General features: G+C 40.4%; 2 protein-coding genes across 6 annotated transcripts in view; both read left to right on the top strand.

The window, feature by feature from the left end:
* LOC107265729 overlaps positions 1-8,204 on the top strand; it is a 100,898-nt gene extending 92,694 nt beyond the window's left edge. For both annotated transcript variants that reach the window (XM_025082989.1, XM_025082990.1), the window contains 2 exons: positions 1,277-1,671; positions 3,416-8,204. In XM_025082989.1, coding sequence (XP_024938757.1) covers positions 1,277-1,671; positions 3,416-3,707 — 687 coding nt within the window. In that variant the 3' untranslated portion in view covers positions 3,708-8,204. The remainder of the gene's footprint in view (positions 1-1,276; positions 1,672-3,415) is intronic.
* A 4,822-nt stretch (positions 8,205-13,026) lies between these two features.
* LOC107265731 (protein trachealess) overlaps positions 13,027-26,676 on the top strand; it is a 114,780-nt gene continuing 101,130 nt past the window's right edge. For all 4 annotated transcript variants that reach the window (XM_015735481.2, XM_015735482.2, XM_025082976.1 and 1 more), the window contains exon 1: positions 13,027-13,869. In XM_015735481.2, the coding sequence (XP_015590967.1) occupies positions 13,592-13,869 (278 nt within the window). In that variant the 5' untranslated portion in view covers positions 13,027-13,591. The remainder of the gene's footprint in view (positions 13,870-26,676) is intronic.

Raw genomic sequence — 26,676 nt, forward strand, 5'->3', positions numbered from 1 at the left:
CGGCTCTTATCCTCCAGAGACAGAGCTACATGTATACGCAGCTTCAATCGAAGACAATACGTAATATCTATTGTCGGAATAAACAAAAACTTAATACATTATTGCAATTTCTATTTCAAACTTATTTTACAAAATTTCTATCAATTCCGTGTCCTTCACTATAGCCAAGCTCTTATGACTTACAGTATAAAAGAGTTCTCTGAACGACTAGAAACTCTTATACAAAATTATCACATAAAATACAATATACATACAGTACGATAAACTATATAAGGTCGTCGGTCACAAGAATGAGACGTATAATCATAACAATAAACGTACCTGATATTCCAGTTGTGTGGGCCAGTCTAACCAGTGCACGACTACACGATAATTCCCAACAGTGTACTTTGTTTTCTCAGGAAATGTGATTAGTAACACTATAGGATACTAGAAACGTACCATGAAAGTGAAGTATGAAAAAAAACTAAGTTCAAAAAAAGGGCATAAAACAAAAACATACGCACAGGACTGTTTTCGTTCTGTCTGACCAGAACTGTTGGTATCCACTACCCGTTACGGAAGAGTATAGCTGTCTGTGTATGTAGGTTAGGCTGGGGGTTACTACTTGGTATGCGGATCGCGCTTTTCATTACCGGAGGCTCGTTCCACGCGTCTCCGCCGCTGCAAACAGCCTAAATCTACTCCCACCCCGTCTGCTTTCTCCTACGGTCTTCTCGTACACTCCAGGTTTCCTTGAACGACCCTCCTCCTCCTCCCTCCCTCCCTCTCTCCGTCCTACACGCTCATTCTCTCTCTCTCTCTCTCTCTCTCTCTCTCTCTCTCTCTCTCTCTCTCTCTCTCTCTCTCTCTCTCTCTTTCTCTCTTATTCACTCATAGAGAATATACCCTGCCCCCCCCTCTCTCTCTGTTCTCTTCGTCGCATCATCGTCTTACCCCCCTCCCCTCCAATCTCCTCTCTTGGACCGACATCCGCCACTGGATTATACAATATTCGATATCATACTCAGGAGAGAGCCTTCTCAGACTCCCTTGGATATTGGTACACTACGATCCAATCAACGCCTTCCCAATCTTGCCAAGAGGGATGATTTTGTATAGGGATTGACAATTTTGTACCACCCTTAGAACGTCAGACTTTCGAATTATATCGGGAGAACCCGATGTGTTATGTATTTATACTTGCAGTGTAATATATAATGTGAATTATATTTCTGTTATTGGCATGTTATTGATATTTGTATTTTGTTATGGTATTTGCTTTTTTTTTTTGCAGAACGGCAATACCGTGACCTCCGTTAAGGATAAGGAAAAGGATAAGGATTCTGAGAACTGTCAGGACGGCAGTAGTAGCATGGTGATTGGTTCCTCCTTAGCACAGGAGGGGGGCGGCTCGCTGTCTGACAGTGGAATTTCTGACAGTGGCAGCGAGCAGGAATTGAGCGAGAGGGAGCGACGCCTCGCGACGTTGCGTCGGCTGGCTCGGACCTTGGAGACTCAGCTTGCACCAGGAAGCGCAGCCCTCGCGGAACTTGCCAAGAGGATCGAAGGTGCTGAGTGCGAATTGCGCGGTTTGCAGAAACAGTGTCGCGAATTGATTGTTCGCACAGCTGCTAGTGTTGAGGCTCGTGGGGTTGGCAGAGCGAGAAGTCAAGCTACTGCGATGGTCAGGTGAGTAATTAAAAATTTTTTAATTACAAATATTCTTTACTTTTATTCTTTTGGTACTTTATAAAATTAATTGTATTACGATTGTGTTTGATTTTCGTGTGGTATTACGGGGGTGGGATAAAGATCAAATTTTATATTTTTTTAAATGGAAAATGTAATTTTCAAATTTCTATTCTTATGCAAACTTGATGTACTGTTCTGGAGTAATTTTATTCTGGAGAGGATCTCTCCGCATTGGGAAAAATGTCTTTTTCATTAAAAAATAGTTCCCTGCTTCTCTTGCTCCCATACTCTATGGGGGTGTTAACACAGTCCTTTTATTTGAATACGGAAACTCGCGAGCGAATTAACGAGTAGACCTCTGGGGTAGGTCGCAGCTGTGAAAATGAATAATGGCATCGCGTAAGAAACCCATATTTTTCTTTTGTATCCCCCCCCCCCCATCATTTTTTTACACAAGACGCTCTTTCCGCTTCTCGTTCTAATAGTTAATACAAGTTTGAATAAAATTAAAAATCCATCCTGCAACTATTGGTTTTCACGAAAAAAGGTTCTACAATCTTGATCGAGTTTGTTCAAATTGCACTACCATATCATTACCAAAAAAAAAATCTTCAAACTCCAACAGCACAGTTTATTTATTAACCATAGAAGGGCGGTAAAAAAAAGGAACAAAAAAGTCGAAAGTCAAAAGTAAAAAATTGGCACTTTGCTAAGCGTAAAGCGAGAAGGCCAACTCCAAAAGTAGTCAATGTGTATGCGAGACGTAAGGTCGAGCTGCTGGCCGTTTAGTCGGCAACCAGAGAGGAACTTCTATATCGAACCTTGCACATCTATGAACCCCCCTAGCACCCCTTGCGCGGCAACCCTCTAGACTTTCCTGCTTTTCCATCCCTCCTGCACTCCTTCCACCCTTACCCTCAAGCTTTTCCCTTCCTCCTTATTTTACCTTTCTCGGAGTCACTCGCACCCCGTAACCTTCCTCGAAAATCTTTTCCACTTGCGAAAGGGGGATGCGAGTGTGCATCACGTTGTAAAAACATGACAGTAACAGGAATGTCATTTTTATTTGGAGGGTGCTCTGCGGCAGTCCTTCACTTGTCGTTGCTAGTCGAATTAAAAAAGTAACAAATTTTTTTTCTACACCCGTTCTGAATATACGGATGCTGTAGCGGCAGTGCGAGAGAGCAAAAAAATATAATCATTGTCGTCATCAACCCTCTGTCTCAGGAGCTCATTTAACTTTGTTCTACGGCACTGACTTTTATAGTTACGTTTAATCATCGACCAGGGTTTTGCAACAGTGCCGGTAATAGGTTTAGTTCTCGCGGGTGCGAAACGTCTCCTATATTGCGTCGTAAAAAGGGTGTAAAAACTCGCCGGCGAAAGAAACACCAGCGGCAGTAACACCCCTTGCGTATTTCTAGTTTCTCCGCAACCCCTCCGTCTCGTTGCGGAACCCTTGGTATCCCGAGCCGGCCAAGACAGTAGTAGCCCCCTTTCTTTTTTCACCTCCTATCTTTATACGTCTATGCTCTACCCTTGAAAAAGCGCATGGGGATTTTTCCCCTTTTTTTCGCTTCTGGGATTTTACAAACCTCATACAAATGTGTAGACAAATTTATTACTCCATCTAAAGCATCCCCTCAGCAATACTCCCTTAATACTCTGCTATAGTATTGTACTATCCCTTCGCAAGTCGTTGCAATATCGAGGTACCAATGAACACCTCGTATGATTACAGTAAACGCAAGAAGACTACAAGCGCTGACATGGAGGTGGACACTCTTCTGGATTCACTGTCCAACAGCAGTGCCAGCACTACGACCGATGGCGGTGACCCTGATAACGAACCGGGAAGGCCCAGCGGCTGGATCTGGCGTGTCCTCAGGGCCGCGCTACCCTTTCAACTGGCGTTGGTAGCACTGTTCTGCGCAGCCTGTTTACTGGAACCACATTGCTGCGAGGCTGCCAACACACTTAATTTATCGCTCACGCCGCAGTTGCGTTACGTGCGGGGCCCACCGCCAGTTTAAAGGCCTTACGTTACCTTTTAAGTGGGTTCGCATCTACTGGTATCGGATGGTTCATGCTGCAGAAGTGCAACCGTTTAGTACGGTCAGTGCGTCTGGTTGGGATTATGGACGATCCACTTGTAGTAGAGCATGACCAGAGAATAAGGGCGAATTTTCAAGAGACCATTTTTTAAGAAGGTATGTGACTGTGCTCGAGAAAGGATCATCTTTTTTTTTGTACTTCTTTGTATTTCTTTTCTTTTTGTTCGTTTTCAGTTGAGTATCTATTCTTGCTTACAACTCGTTAAACTTCTTTTTTGTACTCCGTGGAATAGAGTGCACTGTCAAACGATCTAATGCGATCGATTATTTATCCCTATCGGTAGCTAATATTCTTAAGTATTAACTTACTGTTTTTGTTTTTCAATTGGTCAGTTCTATTCTTTTTCTTTTTTTTCCTCTTCCTTCCCCGTCTTTTTGTCTAGGAACTTTTTCTCTATGGAAAAGTTCATTATATATATGTATATATGTTTGGAAAAGTATATAGACATATATGCTATATTTGTTGCTGGGGGATACTTTGGGAACAATTTCATTTACGAAGTCGCCATTTTGAGGACAAGTCGCTGTTTTGGGGACCCTCCTCAAAGAATTTTTAGCGTAATGACTGTTTTGAAGACCATAAAGCGGACTGTCTCACCAAATTTGTTTATATTTTATCAATATTAGGCATCCAGTATTTGTGACGGGGTTAGAAATGTTTCGTTATGTTATATCAGGTCAGAACTTCAATGCTGTGATGTCTCAAGGTAGTAGTTTTTTTTTTAACATTTACTTGCTACCGTGAACGCCCTTTAATTTTTCATGTTCCCAAAGTATCTCTTTGGCAAACTTATATATATATATATTAACATATATCGTATACAAACCTTTATCACTGTAACCGAACACCAAGCATAAAATGAATGCGCGATCGATATATCTTAATCCGTCGATCAAAATAAGCGCAATACATGTAGAGAGTATTTTTCCATAAATTTTTATAAGAAACGAAAAAAAATTGAATAGCCAGAGAGGCATTTTCATATTTTAATCTTTCATTTATGTCCTATTTATTTACTACGAGTGCTGCATGCGCCTATGTCTACACGTAGTTATACATAGCTTAGAAGGGGATGACGAATCAATTATTATCTATTTTATTCAACAATTTTTTTATTTATACCAAAATCTATTGATCCGAAATCGATTCATAAATATTCGTGCGTCGTTGTGCCACATCCCCTTCAATACGATACGTTATATAATATTTATATATCGTTCTTATCAATCAAATATTGCGTGTGTTATACCAGTTCGTATGCAACGATATGGTCGAGCGGTAGTAAAAAATGAATTACTCGTTTTTCGAATTTTTAATTGTTTTTCTAATTCTATTAATTCCTAAAGTTTCATCAATTTTCCTCAAGTTCATTTTTCACTATCTCTCGTTACCTTTTTTGTTTTTACTGGCTTTGTTTTTACTCTTGCGAGCTTTGTCCATATAGATATAATATAGATCAAGAGAAAAACGGAGTTGTAGATAGATAATTGAAAGCGAGGAGAAATCGAAGAGCTTAATTAACCCGATGACCTGTACGAATGATCCAATCAGAGTCAATCTAGTAACATTCGTATAGATGTAGGTATCTATGGCGTGTGCTACATATTTCTCTTTCGATATACATATACGATTGTCAAGCATTTCTGTGATTATCGACTTTTATCAAAAGACGAAAATGCGTGTTTATGGATTTCCTATTTTTCTCTCTTTATTTCATGTTGCTAAGATATCCATTTTACCTTTTTGACCTGCGTTGAAGATAATCAAATGAAGCAAAACAATACTTGTCCGTACAGTAAGATCAAACAAATTTTCGTTTTATTCTGCATCTAACATTTCGTTTTTCACTGCACATGAAATCTTGTCAATCGGCTCTATTATATCAATTCATTGACTTAAAATAAAAACAAAAAATGTACTTGACATATTTATAAAAAAGAAAGGGAAAAAATGCACGACGCTTACCGTGTAAGTGGTGACGTGCATGCTATGTGTTCCCATGTAAATAGTACTATGGCCCGTATTCAGAGTCAATTCTTCGTTTTAAGCACGATCTTAAGACATCCTCTACCATGTGTTATTATAAATATATCTACGATCTTAAGACTTCGCTTCGTCTCAAGGACTGACTATGAATACGGACCTATATATCATATATATATATAATGATATATTATATATGCGACCGGAGTTGGCGATTTTGTTATTTAAAGAAATGACCTTAGAACGGAAAAACTCGGAGTAAAACTTTCTAAGATTCCAGTTTTGAGAAGATATAAATCGAAAAAGATTATCGAAATAATCTTGAACTGTGACGTACATAATCCCATGCCACCATGTAGCCATGGAGAATTTTTGGTGGATGGAAAACAAAGTTGGTGCCTTTTTGCGATTGAGAGACGAATCAAAATGCGACTTGGAGACTTTATATTTCAAAGGAATTGAACATCACTTGGTGTTTTTCTCTTGTCTTCGATTTTTCGAGATTTACCCTCATGTGGGAGTCGCTCAGAATGATATAAAACGTAGCCTCGAATCGAGTACTTATTGTTTACAAATGTCCACTGAGCGCACTCGTATTTTATCGAGAATTTTGCAAACCCTCAACCACGAATCGTATATATTATACTTAAAAAGTGAAAGAAAAAGAAATTGAGAATAAAAATGTAACGGTGTGTTGGTGATTGACGTAAAAAAAAATTGCTACGCACGATAAGAAAGTCCCATAGCAGGTGTTCATAATAATGTGGTTCGATAACGTTAATCGCTCTGCATGGGACTCTGCGAAATGTCCCGTTTGTATATTTTTCTTTTTATTAAAGAAAAAACGAACAGGGAGTGAAAAAATGACGATCGAAAGTCAATTACACAATAAGAGAGACAATTCTTATTACGATTAGTCTTACAATTTATTATTATAAGCGATAGCGTTATCATGTAATATGCAACTAAGGGCGGGTTCGTCATTGGTGTCGTTTCTACGTGTTAAAATAATTTGTATAATAGAAAATTAAATGATAGCAAAAATTTATATTTTTAACTTGATTTCGTTTTCAGATATTTGAATTTACCGCCAAAACCGTATATGTTCCTTTGATTGGTTGGCCCGAAACGATACCACTGACGAAACCAGGGCCGTAGAAACTGCCTTATTTACCTATGATAATGTGTATAAAGTACCTGAGCGTAAGAGAACATTACCTACAGACCCCTATTTAAGTAACGAGAATTCTATTTTAACGTAAAAGTTTATTATTTCATATGTGTCCTCTACAGCAATAAGAGATGTTTTTCATTTTTATTGCTTTCTAGGATTAATATAGGTGCGCCCAATAATTGACGATGCGCGACTGTAATGTGTCGCGCATTACATTATTAATTATGCATTTACAAAAGTGACAAAAAAAATTAAACAATACGATCGTTCGCTAAATTGTTTTTGACAAAAATTTCCGTATCTTCATGAGCGTCGGTAAAATTTGATGGAATCTTTGTTCGCGATTAAAAAAAAATAATAAATTTAGTTTTCGATAACTTATCGATAGCGACCGATTTTTCAAAATTGTATTACACGGTTTTAAAAAAAGCTGCTTAACCCATTTCTAATAGACTTTCCGGCGGATACGGAATTTTTGTCTTATTAAAAAAAAAAAAAATGCGATGATCCTTATCGGTATATTTTTATTCCTCGATTATCGTATAGTAGACAATAAGATAACGTGCATGTGTTTTCTTCATTATTTTTCTCTTCGTAAAATTAGTATCCTTCGTATTTTCCTCATTTTATTAATATCCAATGCGAAGAAAGAAAATAAAAATTATAAAGTAAAAAAAAAATTAAGTGAGCTCCGATCACACTCACTGATGGCAACTTGCTCAAGCATCTGCTTCTTTAAGAATATGTTCACCACAACTGATTTTGCGCCCGAGATTGTGCATTAATCGTTCGTTATTATTCTTATACTTATTTTCATTATTATTGCTATTATTATTACGTTTATTATTTTTATCATCTGCGTTTCGATTGACAAATCTCGATCGCTTCCATCGATCTCGTATCAATCAAAATAGAGTGCAGCGACTTTCGCAAATGTGTGAAAATAAGTTTCGTCATTGTCATTTTCGAAGACATACTAAAAATGAAAATATATAATGAGGAAGAAGATAAGGGAAAATATACATAAAACTAATCGAAACGCGCAGCCATTGGCAGATTATCGCATATTAAAGTCATAACTACACTATTGAAATTAATCGCATAATCATTTCGCCACACCGTCATTAATTTTACAATAGTATCTTGTTCTTGCGCGAAAGAACGAGAAAACAATAACGTACCTCTGTCTACAATTTATGGATAATCGCGGTGTATTTGAAGATTTTTTAAGCAATAAAATATCTTTTGGACAATGTAATCTCAAAAAAATATTTATCCGTACACAAAAATCCCTTTGATATTCTTTTATAACATTAATTAAAGGTAAGTTACAATATTGAATATGCAAGAAAAATATATAATGATGAATTAATCATTTATCATTACTCAATTTTTTGTAATCCTTGAAAAGAAAATAATAGTATGAAACAATATTTTGTAGAAAATCGAAAGAGGCTAGCAGTAACAAATGATACTTTAAGTGATTGATTGTATCTCTGATCTCTGAATGACGTTGATGACAACAGTAATGATGATAATAATGATAGTATATCCAATGGTAGAGGAGGAAGGGATGATACGAAGGGTCAAAGGGTACCATCCGGGGTATAATGCCGTCGATTCCAGTAATAACGATTGGCTGCGATTGATACATAGGGAGGACGATGATTACTGCGTACAGCCGTCGATTGTGGGGCGGCCCTAGTGAAGTTTGCTGCAGGCCGAAGGCCAGGGGGTAAGAGGTTATAGGTCAGACACGCCATGTTATTACGACTCACACCTGTAAGCGCACTGAGGGCCCTGCGTCCAGCCGAATTATTCTCTACTGCTTTCAACCCCTCTTAAAGGGATTCATCACCTTCTCGACCTTCCCCAATGGTTGTACGAAGTCAATCAAAGACTGAGTAGTCATTCGTCATGGAATAAAACTTTCTTTTCAAGATAATGAATAAAACTGCCAATTGCATTCGTTAATCGTTATACAGGGTGTCTGAATTTAGTTAACATGAACGGATATCTGAAATCAGTAGAGATGGACACATTTTTTTTCCTACTACATTTTCTCAATTTCGAGGGGGCAAAAAGGTGCTGATTTTCGTTCATTCATCGATCAAGCCATTTTAGACGATCTTGCCAATTTTTGTTTAAATGATAACCAATTTTGTTCTTTTACTCAAGATGCTGGTAGCACCGAGACGATTTCAAATATACACGGAGACAATTTTTAGTTAACATTTCCCATGAAATTCACGATAAAATTTACCGTAGAAACCAGTAACTGTGGAACATCGTTACCATTTCATTACCTATTGCTTATAAGTTATAACACACGATATTTTCAGTGGCGACACGTAAATTTTACAGTGCACACGTTAAATATTGTTAATTGCAAATTTTATTACTTTCCACGGTAAAATTTACCTGACTCAATGTACAATTTTCTGTTATACGAAAAAAAAACTGGTATAACCAAACACTGATTGATATTTTTACACCATTGCAAAACGTGTAGTGTTATTTAGGAGCATTGCGCCAGCTGATGTTGGCCTCATTCATTCGATCTTTACGGTAGAAACATATTCAGACTGCTCGGTAAATCTACATTTATTAATCTAAATAGTACTTTTCGAATACATACTTCTAATTCTTTGCACATATATATGAGAAAATAACTAAAACAAATAAATATAAATTAAGCAAGATTTTATTAAATTAATACTATTTCTTAACAACATATTGGCTACCATATCTCATACGTACTGCATTTGCATCAACCCATCCATACATTTGATTATGATTGATAATTGCCTATTCATAATTTTTACTAATAATTTCATAGGATTGCGCGGGTTCATCTAAAGAAATATCTTTTAACGACTTTGCGATTATTAGAATCCTCATTGGCATCAATTAAAATTTTTTGAATATCATAAAATAATGGTCCATCTTCGGAAAGCACTATTATAATATTACCTATCTATAAGAATGTCGACTTCGTGAAATTGATTTTTGTTAATGGCAGAAACTACATCACAGCTTTGTACGTGAAAGTAAGCAAAATTACAAAAATGATTTACCTATCACCAGATTTTACGATAAAACTTTTAGAAGTCTTTAGAAAAACATAAAAAGTCACAATGTTTTTCGTGGTTGATTTCAAAGATACGAATGGTAGTGCACGCTCCACGGTAAAATTGAATGTAGGTAGCGCACGAGATAATTCGGCCGTTTTAGATGACTTTAAATTCAACAAGGTTTTAAGTTCAACAAGTTTTGCACTGCATATTTTCAAGTTTTTGACATTTTTACCGTACGCTTCAGTGAAAGCTGACGTGTCGTTTTTACTTTTTAGTATATTTTCGTGATTTGCTCTTAAATCTATACATAGGTAATATGTCATGAAATACTTCGATGTCCGGTGATTATCGTGAGTTTTACGGTAATTGTTAATTAAACATTTTCTCCGTGTATAAAATTTTTTAGCGTTACAATGACTATGACTAGTATAGTTTGATTATTTTTGAAAAATATTGTGTCTCCTACTATCAACGATAGTACATGGCATCGCATAGCCAGACAGTCGGTAGTTGGCATATCGTACTGTTGGCACTGCTGTAAATTTCAATGCACGAGAACACGACGGCTCCATTACGCAATGTTTCCCGTGCACGGTTTGCAGTGAGATTGTAATTTTGCGAAACGGTAATTTCAGCTAAACTCAGCGAGCGAGCAGCGCCTCGTCCGCAGCTGCATCTGCATCATTACGAATCCTCACGGATCTTGAATACAAGAGATTTCAAAGTCTCCGTCCTTCCTTCGTACATTTCGCCTTTACTGTCTACTATCTCTCACTCATCCAGGATGTTCCGTGCTCTGAAAACAACCATCAATTAACAGGGTTAATTTGTCCAATTAGCAAAGCGCACAGATAGAGACAGGTACGAGGCTTCTTCTTAGTTACCCTGCGCGCTGCCATCTAGTGAGAAATAGGTAAAACGGAAGAGAATCGTGGTACGCCTTGTTAATATTGCGCCGCTGTTCTCCTTGTAAATTACAAAAGTTTATATCCTCTTCACGTAATCTCCTTATAGCCAGGGCGCCCAGACACTTGTGCCAACTTCGGCGTAGGAGTCCTGCGTCGCGACGCCGCCAACATGCTGATTTCTCGACACCGTTTCCATCGGAGGCCACCAAACCGCGCTGTACTGATCTCGCTAAATCCGACAGAGTTTCCCTTTTATATCTAATATCTATATACATATATAGTATAGTATATGGGATTTCGAAAAAGGTCAATCTCTATAGTATTCCTGCAGGAATTTTTAAAACTCCTCGTCGCGCACGCGTGGACGCTCGTAAATCCGTAATGTCTAAAATACAAATTGAATTGTAAAAAGGAATTTGCGCTTTTTCGTGACGTCTACAATTTTGCAATGTTCCCTTTTAACATAGAGATTACCGCTAGGTAGATCGGTAAGAGTCACGATTTTGGACGGAAGGTGATTAACCTAAGGAAGGTCGTTGGTTAATTTAATATGGGGCGTTAAGATGCTACCTGAGAGATAGGAATTGGTTCAGCGAGTGAAATGGTGGAAGTTTAGCGCTCTAATTCGTAATTTACGAGTGCCGAGCCGAGGCGTGCCAGTAGTAATAGTAACGGCCATTGTGGATTCAGCAAGTGGAAGGTGAAAAGCCGCGCGGGATGGAAGGTTTGGGGTTAAAGGAGGGTTTTAGGGTGGTTTAACGAGGGCAAATGAGTGAAGACAAGAGGTATTATTTTTATAGGGACGAGCCCCTGGTGACGGATCGGCCAACTAAATGGGCCGCGTCGCCGCGCTCTACGACTCCTGTGGGTTTCACCCTCAACCCCTGGCCTTCATGCTCCCTGGTGCAGTTCGTCCCCCTCCCCCCTGTTCTTGCCTGACTTACTTAACTACGGCAGGGATCACCCCCCCCTCGCCCCCCTTCGCACAACTCACCCCTCCGACCTTCTCATTGTCCCATCTTATAAAGCCTCAATCCCCTTAGTTTTCTTATTTTTCTCTGTGCAAGGGTTGAGAATGCCGCGAGTCGTAAATTTCCGAGAGGGCATTTTGATTAAATTTTTTATTATTCCACCCGGCAGAACCTTAACCGACAACCACCCCTTTACTTCGGCCTCCTGTTCGCACGAATCCCCAACGGGACCCGGGGCTGATTTACTACCGGCACACGGCCATTTTATATTCGACGGACGAATCTCTAATTACTAAGAATAATTTCTTCATTATGAAATATTCCCATAAAACTTGACACCCCAGTACAGTCTCCCATAAAGAGTCGGACAAATATTCTAAAAAAATTACAGAAAAGCCAATGTAATCGATGTGAACCAACCTAGTAGTATAAATAATCTCAATACATATATAACAGCCTGTTATGACGTTTCGATATTGTTATACCCAACAGCGTCGACACAGATCGATGAGTCCTGAAAAAGTATTAGACCCTAGTCAGCACTATTGTCCCACAAGAGCATTACTAATATGACATCCCCCGTAAAGTTAGTCTAGACTACAATCCTTATGCTCAACAAGTGTCCCTCCTCAGAGGAAGACTCCTGGCGTGTCTCCGTCCCGCAGCGCAAGAGGTCCCGGAGGCGTAGACTCCGCCCCCACGCTCGAGAATTGCCAGGTGGGGGATATCACGTGGTCCACGGAATATCCGCGGGAGGCCCCGCCCCCGCGAGAAGGCCCGATCTCCAGGTCATTCATGGCCGAGCCACACTCTCCGGCTCGCGAGTCTAGTGCGCACACACACCTGTCGTCCCGACGCGCTCTATATATACGGCCGACAGCCCCTCCCCACCCCTTTGCCCGTCCGATCTACCTGACCCCCTTCTCCTCGCCGCCGCCGCCGCCGCCACCACCACCACCACCACCACCACCACCACCACCACCGACATATCCCACTCCCTTTCACCCGCCGCCCTCGTTCCACCTTCCTTCCACACCAACCGCCTCCTACCCTCCCGCCACTACCCGGCCCCCTCGTCCTCGTGCGCCACGAAGCTGGCGGTCCACCTCCTTCCCAAAGGCTGGCCGACCCGAGTCGGCCGCCGCGTATCCTCCGGCAAGCTTGCGCGCCGATCCGCGGCTCTCTTCTTCCGGGCAGTGATAATCTCGACGGTTCGGGATGTGGTGTAATTACAGATAACTGCAGGGGAGCCTGAGAGATACGGATATACGAGAATTGATAGCTGTGCAAAGGAGTATATTAATAGATTAGGGTGGAAGTTTGATTGTTGATAAAGGTCATTAGGTAGCTCGATGGTAGATAGAATTGGTACCCTGTCGCAGCAGGATGTTTAATAAGGTGTAAGTAGTTATTATAATAATATTGGCATCATTAGGGGGTGATAATTAAACGCGAGTGTGAAACGTCGTCGTAGCGTGACGTAATTAGCCATTTAAGTGTGTGGTGATACAGTGGTGACAATCCCATCATCAGGTGTCCTCTATAGGGGGTAACTCTGCTTAGGGTGGTAGCGCGCCCCCGTGGGGCGTGCTGAGGGTCTCTACCGGGGTGGGTCATCAGTACCTCGTTATCGGAGAGGATTTTTTCAACCAGGAACACGATAAGAGGCTCGTGCTGGAGGGCTGGCTGATGCACCGGGGCGGCGGGGTCGCCGGAGCCCCTGGAGGCCACGGAGCCCCCGGCGGAGCTCGAGCCATCGAACTCGACCATCCACCCGCCATGCCCGGGGCACCAGGTTTTCCATGGGGCGCCATGCTCGCCGGACATCACGCTGCTGCCGCCGCCGGTATGATGCAACCACCACTTCCGGCTGCCGGGGATTACGCGCCCGCACCCGCTCATCATCCCTCCAGTCATCCCGCCATGCCCATGGATCTTCATGTGCCACAGGCTTTCCCTTACTACAGGTTGGATCACTATACTACCCTTCTCTCAGTCGTATCGATAGGCCGGTTCATATTCTTTTTTTTTTTCTTTACCATTAATTGACGTCACAGCCTTATAGCTAACTAGTGGACTAAATCGCACATCGGTTATTTTACATATATTAATATAATAAATATAGGGTTGTGATATCTATGGTATCTCTCATAAACTAAAGGTGTAATATGAAATACAAGATTATTGCGCTGGCTACTTACACGTGTCACGTTAAGCACTTAAATAGTTTCATTTGCGTTTCATGTTGTCTCTTGGGCCGCGGCGCCCGCTGCCAGTTTCGCGGTTAATAGCCCAGAAGATGATTTTGTGAGAAAAAGAAGCTACTTTGAGGTTTTTCTTTCTGTCTATTATTATTACGTGACACGGTCCTGTTACCTCGACTGAAATCAGTATTTTGTAGCAGGTGCACACGTGCGCGCGGCGTCCGAAACGGTTTTCGTTTTTATTTTGTTTTTTTACTTACATCACTTTTCTGGCCGAAATTCTTGTTCGGTTGATGCGAATCGCATTAATTTTATACGTCGGTCGACCAGAGTCTAATCGGTCGCATGAAAAATCCTTGCGGTATTTGATCTAATACCGATTTTAAATTGATTATTGAAAACGTTATATGGGGTTTGGTGCGAGGTAATATGTGTCTGATGGGAAAAGAATTATTTCCCCTGTACCTCATTTCTTTATTGGCCATGTTTTCGAGAATATGTAATATATTGAACTGTTCTATCACCTAAGAAACATTAACTTGTAAAAGGTGCGTTAATTTGATCTAGTACGGAACACTAAGATAGATAAAATATAATGTAAGGTTGCTTAACTCGTGACACTATATATTTTTTACGTATATAAATTATTTATCGATAACTGATAAAGAACCAAAGTATCACCGCCAACGAGCTATTTCTCTGTAACAAGATTGCATACGTAACTTACGAATGTAGTATAGTTGCTTAAATATCGTGATGGGTTGATTTAGGCAATGTTACGATTTAGACAACCTGCCCCTATATTATTTTTAAAAACATTTAATTCGAATGCACACGTTGAAGTGATGATGACAGTGAAAGTGAAAATGATTCATGAAGAATTGCTAGGAGGATCAATTGCTGATCAATTTGTCGATTGTGTTGCTAATCAATTAATGACCACCATTATGAAGTCATTCGATAATCGTCACATAAATAATAGTACAGCAACATTTAGCAGGTAGACGGTGGCAGTAGTAGCGATAGCAGTAGCAACGATAGAAAAAGAAAGAAGTTTAAAGAAACACGAGACACACGCCATGCAAGAAACCCATTATAATTCCTAGCTCGTCCAAGTTATTAGTATTCCGCTATCAATTATCCAGCAATGGCGTGCATCACGTAAATCCGTGAATCCTTTGAACCTATAAAATTGTAAATTCGTAAGCAAATGAATCAAGGAATCCTTCGTACGAGTATGATATGCGTATCTACGAAGACTGTGGGTGAACAGGACAGGGAAGAAGTTCGGGAAAACTGTATAAAAATTTAAATCAAAGAAATCTGAGTTGTTAGTGAAAACAAGTAAAATTGATGCGTGTCGGTTTCGCAGCCACGCATGACCACTTGTTGCCTCCCTTGAATCTAACGCCTCCCCAATCCTTCAGCCGTACTGTGCAGGAATACCACTTTGCATGGATTATATAGAGAAAATAAAAATTCAAAATCAACACTTTTTTATAGGCTAGGAAACGTTATTTTGATTTTTAACAATAGCAACAAAGTACTTTGATGGGTATCCGCGAAAAATTGTATCACATCCAATCGCTCTAATACGATCATTTCAAAAAAAAATCTGAACAAATCTCATCAAACTTCACCAAATTTCAATCCCGAAGAAAGTCTTTAGCCTCAAATGTCATAGCTATATCATTATTACTTTGTATAAAAATATAACTGTGCTCAGAGTAGCATGACGACATCTTCCGGAGCAATAAAACTCTTGGTCTTTGTTTTCTCTTTGTTTCGCAGTCAATTTTATTAAAATTGCAGACCGGATAATACTACAAATACCACTAGACACGTGAGTCCCAGAAACTTGTAACACAGTAACGTGGCAGATGTAGTACCATGCGTGTAATGCCAGTACACAAGTACTGGTAGCAAGTAGGTAAAGTCAGTCTGGCCAGACAGAAAGGTTTCGGTGAAACAAGAGAAAGACTAGCTTTTGTGCCATCGAGGTTGGCAGCACTTTTTCCATGTCCTTCGACCGGCCCGTGCCTCTGTGACTAATGCAATATTCCGCGAACAGCCTCAAAGAAAAGCCCTCTACCGACGAAACTGTATGTATACCTTGGCTCCTCCCCCTGTAGAGAAAAAGCTCTGTGCTAATTGGTGCCTGGAACGGCGAGTATAGAGTAAAAATTCAAGTCGTTATAAGGACAGATGACAAACGTATATTATACACTTGGTTGATATTGACGATGAGTAAACTTGGAGTTAAAATTAGCGACTTTATCCTATTTTAGGTCCGATGCGCATGCGCGCGAATTATTTGCCGTAATCGCTGAATCTTCATGCTTTTGCGATATACCAAGAATATTGGATGCTTACGGTACATAGTCTACCATCTACAGAATATACCATGTAACGCAGTACTTGTATCTATCATAGACATTATTCAGGGATTGGATGCGTTATTGAATGATGGCTCTACGTACTGCGACCTCACGGCTGCTAATGGGACCGGACGCGCTATGCGTAAAGAATCGTAAGAAGCTACAGTGCCGGATATTCAAGGTCTGTCCTAGGACTCATTAATGCAATTTCCAATAATTTTCATGGATGATATTAGTTTAAACAAAATAGAGAAATTTTAATACGGCATTACAAATTATACGCAAAGGGATACAAGGTTTCGATTACTGGAAGGCAGTATCTTAATTATTAAATTAAAGTTTAGAATTTTTAAATTTCCCGCCATAGATCGACGCGTTTCGATTCTCTGGGTTTCGTACTTCTGTATAATTATTTAATAACTGCCAATGGTCAAGATATCGCACACATATATAACAGTGCTCGAAGCACATTACTCGTGTTCACGTATAGCATTGGTCAGATTGCATCCTGGGGCAAAAGCAGTGCAACAGAAGCAAAGGCAGAAGCCAAGCTGGCTGCCGCTGAGCGACCGATAAATAACTTGGTTGCGTTTTTATCGAACGGTCGTTTCTCTCGACTACGCCGAGGAGGCGGGACGGGCGGGAACACGAAGACGGACACAGAGAAGTCCAAGACAAAGTTGGCACCCCTGGTCCAGGACAGCAGAAACGTATAGCTGCTCCTGAGGTTCCTTCCACTTGTAGTATACGTGGTACCGCTAGCGGCTACTATGGGCCAACTCCGAATCAAGGAGTAAAGACGGTCCATTCTGGCCCAGTCAGGCTGCGCGTTTCGGGCTGGTCTGGGCCTGGCGGTCCCAAACGGCCGGAGCCAACTCGGGCCGGTAGTTGGTCGCAGACTTTTTTCTTGGCTATCGGGCAGCGGATCGGCCCGCGATTCTCGACTGCAATCAGAATTGATTATAGCCTGCCGAAACCACGGCGCGGCGCGTCCCCATATTATACAACTACGCCCGCGGCTACGCTTCCCTTTGGCTTCGGGGTCTCAATGGCTGACCCATCCGATACGATATCTTACGTACTTCACACTTTGCACTGTGTCACAATCTCAGCGATATTTTGGTACATTTCTGTTTTATACCTCGAAGACTGTACTTTACTCAAGTCGTTATAGAGCTTACTGCACGTGACAATCGACCTTCGGACCAGTGACGTATTATCAGTGATGAATCGGAGAACTATAGTCGAAGTGTACACTTTGAAGTTGCATGGACACATACTGAACAAAAGTTGAAGTATTCTTTAAAAAAACAATGAATTTCGGCAAACCTAATTTTTCTGCTGCAAAAGACCCAATAAGATCCAATAAAAATTGTATATCGAGCGATCGTGCGCCTCGTAGCTATTTATCCAGGAATGCATTCCACTTGCGAATTATGCATCCGAATTACCGATAATGCAGGAAGCCCTGGGCTGAGAGTCATTTTAAGCTCATCCGTGTCTTGCTCCACTCGGGCCGTATTACTTGAATGCGGCACAGCGATAAAGCTACGTAGCTCCGTGATTACCGATCGTTTCCATGGCGCCGATCGCGACGTCTTAATTAGACGTGTATCGGGGGATCGCGCGCGCGACGCGCGCCCATATTGCTTATAAACATTCTTAGACTTCACGTATGTATTATCTCTCTTTCTCTCTCTCTCTCTCTCTCGCTATCCCTCTACACGTAGCGTACACAATCCTAAAACGCCTATCGGGAATCTATTAATAAGCGGTCCCGATTTAACGTCGGCATTAATTAGCAAAGTTATTCTATCTTATGTTTTTCACGTACAAACACATACATGTACTATCTATACTATCTATACGGTGTATAATAGACCATTAATCCCCAGTCAGGTATATAGATAGTCTCTTTTTTTTATTAGATGAAAATTTTCGATGAGGCCCCAGTCGCTTGTATATGAAGGTATACGTACCCGGTGTATACGAGGGGACTTGTCTCGAAGAAGTCGTCAGTGAGTATCAACCTTCAAGGATTTTGGGGGCCCCGTGAAATTCATGGTAATGGAATAATGTTACCGTTGCTCGTCTTAAATCCCTCCGCTTCCCTTTCCTGTTTCTCTACTCGATTTTATTATTATTATTTTTTTTTTCATTATCATCGCCCAATCCATATTGTCCTTTTACTTTATTTCACGTACACAAGGTGATTATAATCGGTATTACCAGGAAGAGGCACTACTGGTACTACTATACAAGCAGTGGGATGGTTTGTTGAGTTTTCGTTTTACATACTTTTCTTGGGGGCCTTTTTCCTTTTTTCCTTCTTTGATTTTCTTCAATGCATATCTACCTATAGCCACTCACTTACCTTTTGGTAGGTGACTGCGTAAAGTTCACAACCGCACGTGCGTACTTGGCCTATTGCGTTCACAATGGACGACCCGGGTCACGTTGGAGCGCGTCGAAGTCGCATTAATGCTGAGTGATAGGTGTGGACGGACCTTAATTATTTCAAAGAACCGTATCAGGCCGCATTCCACACGAGACACGACACTCGCCGGGGAACAACCCTCCGTATTCCACAGAATATATATAATACAGACAATACCTCTTTTTCTAATTGTATCTATTTTCTGTTTATATATTTATGATAAAATTGAAGGAAATAATTTATCTTTTATTTATACATGTAAACATTGACTTTAGTGGCAATGTGGTCTTGTCAGAGTTGAGCTGGGTCAATATTTGAAGATACGCATGGGTCTTATGGGTCCCGTGATGAACTTTAACGGAACTTCAGCTTAAGTTTTTCGATTTCTACCGATGCTCACCGACCCTCGTCGGAAAAATATGAAGAGAAGTAGATGAGTAGTAAATGTGTATATATATATATATATATATATATATATATACATATATATGCTGCGTGAAGAAACGATCGAATCAGCCAATCGTGAAGAGGCAACGTCACCGCTCGAAAATTCTCGATCCTACCGAGATCCAAGTCAATTTCACGCGTTGGATTTGTCCCGTAGGTTTTTTATTTTACCCTTGTTTCTCGCTTTTTTTTTTATATTTTCTACACAGAATTCAGTTCAGTGGTGACTTTCAGTTCTCCAACAAATACGGAAGGACTCACATCCTATACCTTGCTGCTTAGTCTACCTCTAACTTCTCTCTCTCTCTCTCTCTCTCTCTCTCTCTCTCTCTCTCTCTCTCTCTCTCTTTCTCTCTCTTTTTCTATTTTCTCTTTCTGCTTTTGTATCCCTCGACATTTATCACGATATTTCCAGTGCACAAATTCTTCTCACGATTCAACTTTGCAAGAGAGTATTTATCTATATACTAAGCTATATAAAAATAGACAACAACCTTAGAAGAACGATATGGCGTGTAAAAAACAGAATCAGAAAAAGAGCATACGAGCAAAGTTTGCTCGGCGCGTGCTGGGCCCCTTTTCTTTTAAAGGGGCCCCTTTCGGTGTCCCCATCGAGAAGAACCTCCTGGCTCCCCTGTTCAGGCTCGTCTTTTGATCTTCTGCTTCTGCAAGTATCTACCCACCTATACGTAGGTAGTAGGTACCGACTTACCTACCTTTCAACCTTCCTTCCTGCTATCATCCTCACTGAGGTTCACCTCCATTTCTCCCTCGGAAGACAACGTGGTTCACAGTTCGCTTCCCTCTTTGGGTCCCCATCACGCAACCGGACCGTGACGGCGTGCGTATTTTACGAAACTCGTTAAAAAACTTGCCGGCCGCTACGTAAACCCGCGGCACCGTGCGCCGCGGCGCTCCTTTATTTGTGGATTTCTTCTGTGTCTCTCTATCTCTCTTTTTACCTCATTTTATTCTTTTTCCTCCCCCCTTCTCTCTCTTTCTCCCTCTTCCCTTTTCTTTTTCATTTTGGGGCCCCTGGTCACTTTAATGGGATCTAGTTCCTCGAATATGTGTGTCCCGTACATTGTTTTGCAACCACGTGGCGTTGCCCCCGTCCTTATTATCTATCTGGCCTTTCCATTTTTTTGTCTTTTTCATTTGAACTTCCGTATCTTTTCCTTGTGAACCTTCTGGATTTTTGTTGCATCCCGTACCTTCTTTATGCTTCATGTATGTATACATATATATTTAACATGCTTACGGTCTTTTTTAGTTGCGTTTGTTAGGAAGTGTCTACGCATGTATTGTATTTACGTTTCGTTTAGATTAAACTGGGTGAGTTTGTACGCACGTACGATTCTCTTAAGCGTCTAACTCTCCCTGTGGCCATGGGGATGGTAAGTCCTATGATTAGTAAGAGAGAATAAATAACTGGGAAATGCGGCCAATTGGTTTCATAATTTTGTTTTCGGTTTTTCTTAAAAGAACGTATTATGGTCACACGGAGACACGCCTGTGAAATTCCGTCGTTGCTCTAGGTTTCTTTTTTTACTCCTTTATTCTGCTTTTTTTATATCGTTTTCCCACTCCTCCAACGACAAGAAAGAAAACTAATATCTTTTTGTCGCCGTTAGGAGCAGCGTGTCGCAAGGTGAATTGCGCGCGAGAAAATGTTTGCATCGATATCTCGACGCACACGGAGAGAATTTTTCAATAATTTTTCATGTGAAATTTACGGTAAAAGTTAGTGTGAAAAATAGGGAACGTGGAACAACTTGGTAATCCTTCATTCTTTTCCAATAAGGCAGAACAATTTTAATGGCAGCCGAAGAAAATTTTCCAATGTATATTTCAAATTTCAAAACTGAACATTTTTAACGGCCGCATTTCGATCGTATCATTCGAAGATGGACCTTTATTTCGTATTGTGCTTACGATCGGCCGAAGAAAGAACTTATTTTACTCGTGAAAGGACTTAATTTATGATGTACTAGGTATTTAAGTTATTATTTAAATGATAAGGATGTCTTTTCGATATTTATTATTTTTTTGTTCCGAAAATAATAATATCTTTCGACGATTTACGATAAGTTGTAGCAATCAATAATGTATATTGAAAATATACTTTTATAGAGCCAAAATAGAGAATTCAAAAAGTTGGAGATGATCACTGGAAAGATCGGACAATCGTACTGCCGAAAATAAGGAAATGTTGCGCGCCTCCACTCTTCTACTAACATTAGTCGCAAAATTGCTGATGGTAACAATTAGAGAAATAAATTATCTCGGAACTCCGCGATAAAAAGTCATATGATTCTACAACATGATCTATTGAAATCCACTACTTTTTTCTCATTTGGCCTCAATAAGGGATGAAAATAATTTACTCCACGTAAACCTTAATATGGTAGTGATGATAATTTTTTTATATGAGCTTATACATTAACCAAGGTATAATTTTAAGTTTTATACTCAGTATATTGTCAAGTAATAATTTGTTACGATTGCGCTTCCGTGCAAACAAATATTTTAAATTTCATTGTTTTTATGAATTTCTCTAAAATAAACAGTTATTACGATTGAAAATTCCACAATTTCCATCAATTATCGTAATTTTTATGATAATTTTAAATGACAGATCCTCTCCGTGTAGCTATTCGGATTAATTTATCGTGTTTGTCACGTTTGTCTTGCAAGATGAAAAAGATAAGAATTAATGAAAAGGATTACGGTAGAAACTCTGTACCCTCGACGCTGCGTCATCGAAGGAGTAGGCTTATTCTTATTTTACATGGGACGGATGAACCCTGGCGAGAAAGAAAAAGAGAAAGACAAAAAAGTAAAGGGGAAAAGGGGAGGGAAATCGAGTGAGTTCCGGAGAGAATCGACTTATTCTTTCGAGCCATTGGAAGTTAATAGGAAGGGCTGTTTTCCTTAGAGGGTAGGCATCTAATAAGGGTGAGCTGAGGAGAGACGAAGAAAGAAAAGGGAAAAAAAGGAGGGCGAAGAAAAAAGAAAATGTTTCCAGAACCCCTCGACACGTGGAGGAGAGTCTCCGAAGCGTAACTTAGCATATTTTATTTGATTTTTTGTATTGGATAATAGCCTCAGGTAATGGGGTGCTCGGGCCCTTCGCGCCCTTTCTATACTTTTCTCCGCACCCTTTTTCTCTTTTTTTTTTTTTACAAGTCTCTCATTCGCCACCCGAAGAAGGGCCAGCCGACAAATTTTCGCACACCAACTCACTCGGCCACCCTTCCTGTAGTCAGCCAGCCACCCACTGGTAAGCGGACTAGCCGGCTGCCGCCTGGATGGCAAGAAACCACCTCAACCCCCAACGCTTGCATTAACAAATTTACATTTTTTAAATGGTGCGAGGGTCGTCGCTCCCGCTTGATAACTTGCCAGCTATTTGTCCCACCAAGAAATTAAACCTGACGCCGTTTCGTCTTAATACGCGACCACAGAAAAACGGACGTGCACCAACCAGTGCCGAGTGGCGCTGCTGTCGTTTAAACATTATGCAGTGATTAGAGTGTGTACATCATCAGTCGACCACTGACGTTTGATGCGATTACATTTTTCCGCATACAAATTTCACCTTCCAACTAAACGTCGTTACTACTTGGACTTCGTACAATGTAATGGTTTATATCAATCGATTATTACGTTATTTTTCGCATTTCTATGCTTCAGCGCGCATTTCACAGTGCGCGTGAAATTGACGTGCGATTGACTGTAGGACTAAATATTTGAAGGTCGTCGATGACAGATTTTTCTTTAACGGATGAGATAATACAGAAAGTTCCCTTGCGATAGTCGGTGCATGTAAATGCACGTAATCCAAGAAGCATATTCTCGGTACGTAATCATCGAAGAGATGACGTTATCAGTGGTTTAGGGTGGATAAGCAGGGGTACCTTAAGGGGGTCCAGCACCGAACAGATATGCCAATAAGAATACTAGGTACGTAAAAGTAGTTGTATAGGAGTAGGTAGGGCGAGAACCTATACATATTTAATGAGGGTGCAGACTCGTAAAAAGTGGCGAACGAGCCGCACCCCTCCAGCACACACGTACTCCACAGGGTTGGCTGGCGTTGAGATACTTTTATTCAAATCTCACCCGATCTTGGTTGCACCGCGAAGATGCTCGGAGAAATGTATCAAAGAAAAATACACGAAGTGGTCTGGGCGGCATGCATAATCATAATCCCCGCATAATGCATATTTCAAAATGTCTCCGAGGATTGGAGCGAAGAGAAAGAGAAGAAGAGAGAAAAAATAAAAGACAGCGGACAGAAGGAGCTCGTTAATATCTCTAAATTTAGGGGGTGGAAAGGCCTATCTTCCCTTCTATGCCACAGCACATATGGAGAAGCCTATAGAAATTGGGCGTAACGGAGAGGGATGAAAATAAAAACAGGAATTCATCCTTTTAACGTAGGAAAAGAGGGGGGGGGGGCGAAAAAAGGGGTGTCTCTCGTGACACGTACCTGGCCATGCGTACTGGTTTAAGGGTGTAAGGATTATTAGCATGGAAAAGGGACTAGGAGAGAAAGGGGCTACGATGAATAAGAAAAAAGAAAATAAAGGAGAAGAGAGAGATCAGCAGAGGGAGAAGGAAAGTGCGCTCGAGAAAGAGAAAAATTGGATTTCTCCCTTTGAGAGAATAATCTCTTCGTGCACGGGCGCCATGAATCAAAGTGCGCGAAACTCCGATAAATATAAAAACGCATTACTCAGCTAGCGAAGATAATATAACGAGACGGCGGGCGGCGCGACGCTCGAATGGGAGGATATGGGGACGTACACGCCTGCAAATTCGCAAGTGCCACGTGTGGTGCACCTTATAATTCACCGAATGCGAAAACACGGAGACAGCTATGGCTCTCGGTTAAATTGCGGCTTTTTTGGTATTACGTATTATCCTACACCCTTCGACTTTGCTATACATACGGGTACGAGTATGCAAAATGTCTTACTAGTAATCTATAGACTTTCCTTGGTGCATCCTTGGAGTGCATCAAAGAATGAAATACTAGATGCGCTATTGCCAGCACATGTGTGCCTTATACTTGCACAGCAAGGTTCGTGAATTTGTCATTAGGATTTGTGAGCATGTATATACATATATATATATATATATATATATGCGCACATTGTACATACGTGAATTATGATTGAAGGGAGTACATATACGTGCATATATGGAATGTGTGCACTTACACGAGGAACATGAGGCACATATGGATGGAATACACAGAAGGAACGAGAGAAGGATGGTATGAGGCGTGGGCCGAGTCCCATAAGCCTGAAGAGTTGATAAGGTTAACTGCGATATACGAAGGGAGGTCAAGTGACCGCGTGGGCGACACTCGTTAAACTTTCGGTGCGAGACGTTTGCATTTGAGGCTTGTGCATTTTCCTAGGTATATGTAGGTACACCTATGCTACAATCAAAGTGAATCTCTAGGAGATATAAAGGTATACTGTACGACACAATATCACACACGTGCATCGTATATGCGTGACCCATTCTGTGCGTTGAAGTAAATACTATTTTAGCATTGAAAAAGAATTGCACGGGCTGTAGTATTGTAAAGAATGTCGTGGCGGGAAATTCAAATTCCATAAGAACGTTGTACAGGTAGCGTTAAACGTCACTCGTTTGAATTAACTATTGCTTCTTTTATTCTTAATCGAAAAGATCAAACTGTAGGTAGTTGTACACAAGGTCTTAGATTCTGTATAAGAATCTTGAAAATTCCCGAAGGAAGGACCTATAGGGCCTCTTCAGAAATGGGCCCTACTGAGCAAACAGGCGTAAGCCGTTATGTCAAGCGAGCCGCTGATGATTTTACTCATTATGTCGTGGGTTGCCTTGCTCGGGCCGACGCCATTAAACGGGACGATAATTATGGAACGCTTCGGATGCTAACGAGTTATAATAATTGTATTCTTTTATGACGCGACACCTAGCAGGAATGCTTGTTTTCTTTTTAAGGTTTTTTTTTTTTTTTAAATCCGACCATAACTTATTGTCGGCAGCATCTTACGACTGTTTCAAGGAAAATACAAAAAAAAATCTTTGTTCAGTGATAACCTACAGAAAATAAATAAAATAAAAATTTTGTCGTTCAAAAAAGTGTATTAGAAAATTTTGAAATACGATTAAATATTTTAATGATTTACGTTAAACGCAGCTGAGTCCATTACCACGATATCGTTAATTAGTTCATAATGGCAAGGGTGCAGAAAGATACGCAATGAATCTTATCATACACCATTATTCTTATTATTAGTATTTTTTAAATAAAGATTGATTTCAAGAAAGGTAATCTCCGTCCACGCAGCTGCGAGTAGCATCAAATCTTAGTGATATTATTATTAAAAAGAATGAACGCATCGACGTAATAATTATGGTCGACCGCCATGATAGATGACTTGAACTGTACAAGTGACCTCTGCGCACAGTCCCTGTACGTACACCATCCCTTCTCAATAGAGGCCCTTCTAAGAGGGGCGCCATCTTTGAGACGTTATTGAGTCCAAGCTTTCCTAATCCATCAAGTCCCTCTCGCGAAGATTATCGTAATTACAGTGTTGATCATATCCCCCCCCCCCCCCTCGCCCACGTAAGAAACCAGTCGAGTACATATGGAAGAAAGGAACTCTATCGAGTTCTCGAATCCTGCACTCAACGCAATACCAATTTCTTATAGGTTATATGGGGTTAGGGTATGCGACTACTGCGCAACTGGAATTGTCAGTAAGAAATTCAGTGCGGTAACGCATCCTATAATTATTACATTAATGACTTTAGTAGTTAAGGTCAGATTACTTCTATACCAGCTTTACTGATCAATGTACAGAGAATTATTAAGTGAGACTAGATATGTGTATGTATATATATAAATATATATGAGCGATTCCATTAGATTTCAGTCACCCGTATTTTATTTGCTGTGCTGCGTGGATTCGATCACTATTATTTTGAACACAGATATCCCGGAGGCGGTGCATCGTCTCAAAAAATTATGAAAAATAAAAGTTTTGTTTTTTTAGTATCTACAATAAAAAAATATTAAACATTTTTTTTCAGTAATCTAAACCTGCTTAAAAAAGAAGAAATACGCAAAATGTTTCTTCCTGACCAAAGCCCCATCGATATCGGTGTTACAGAATTTTTTTAATATTCTGTAGACGGAATATAAATTTTGTGCAAAATTACAAATAGGGACATCCGGCCATTTTTTAGTCACAATGTTCTTTTTAATTTATAAGAACACTAATTTTTGTTTTTTCT

Source organism: Cephus cinctus, unplaced genomic scaffold (genome assembly GCF_000341935.2).
Source record: "Cephus cinctus unplaced genomic scaffold, Ccin1 Ccin1_scaffold0238, whole genome shotgun sequence".
Taxonomy (NCBI): Eukaryota; Metazoa; Arthropoda; class Insecta; order Hymenoptera; family Cephidae; genus Cephus; species Cephus cinctus.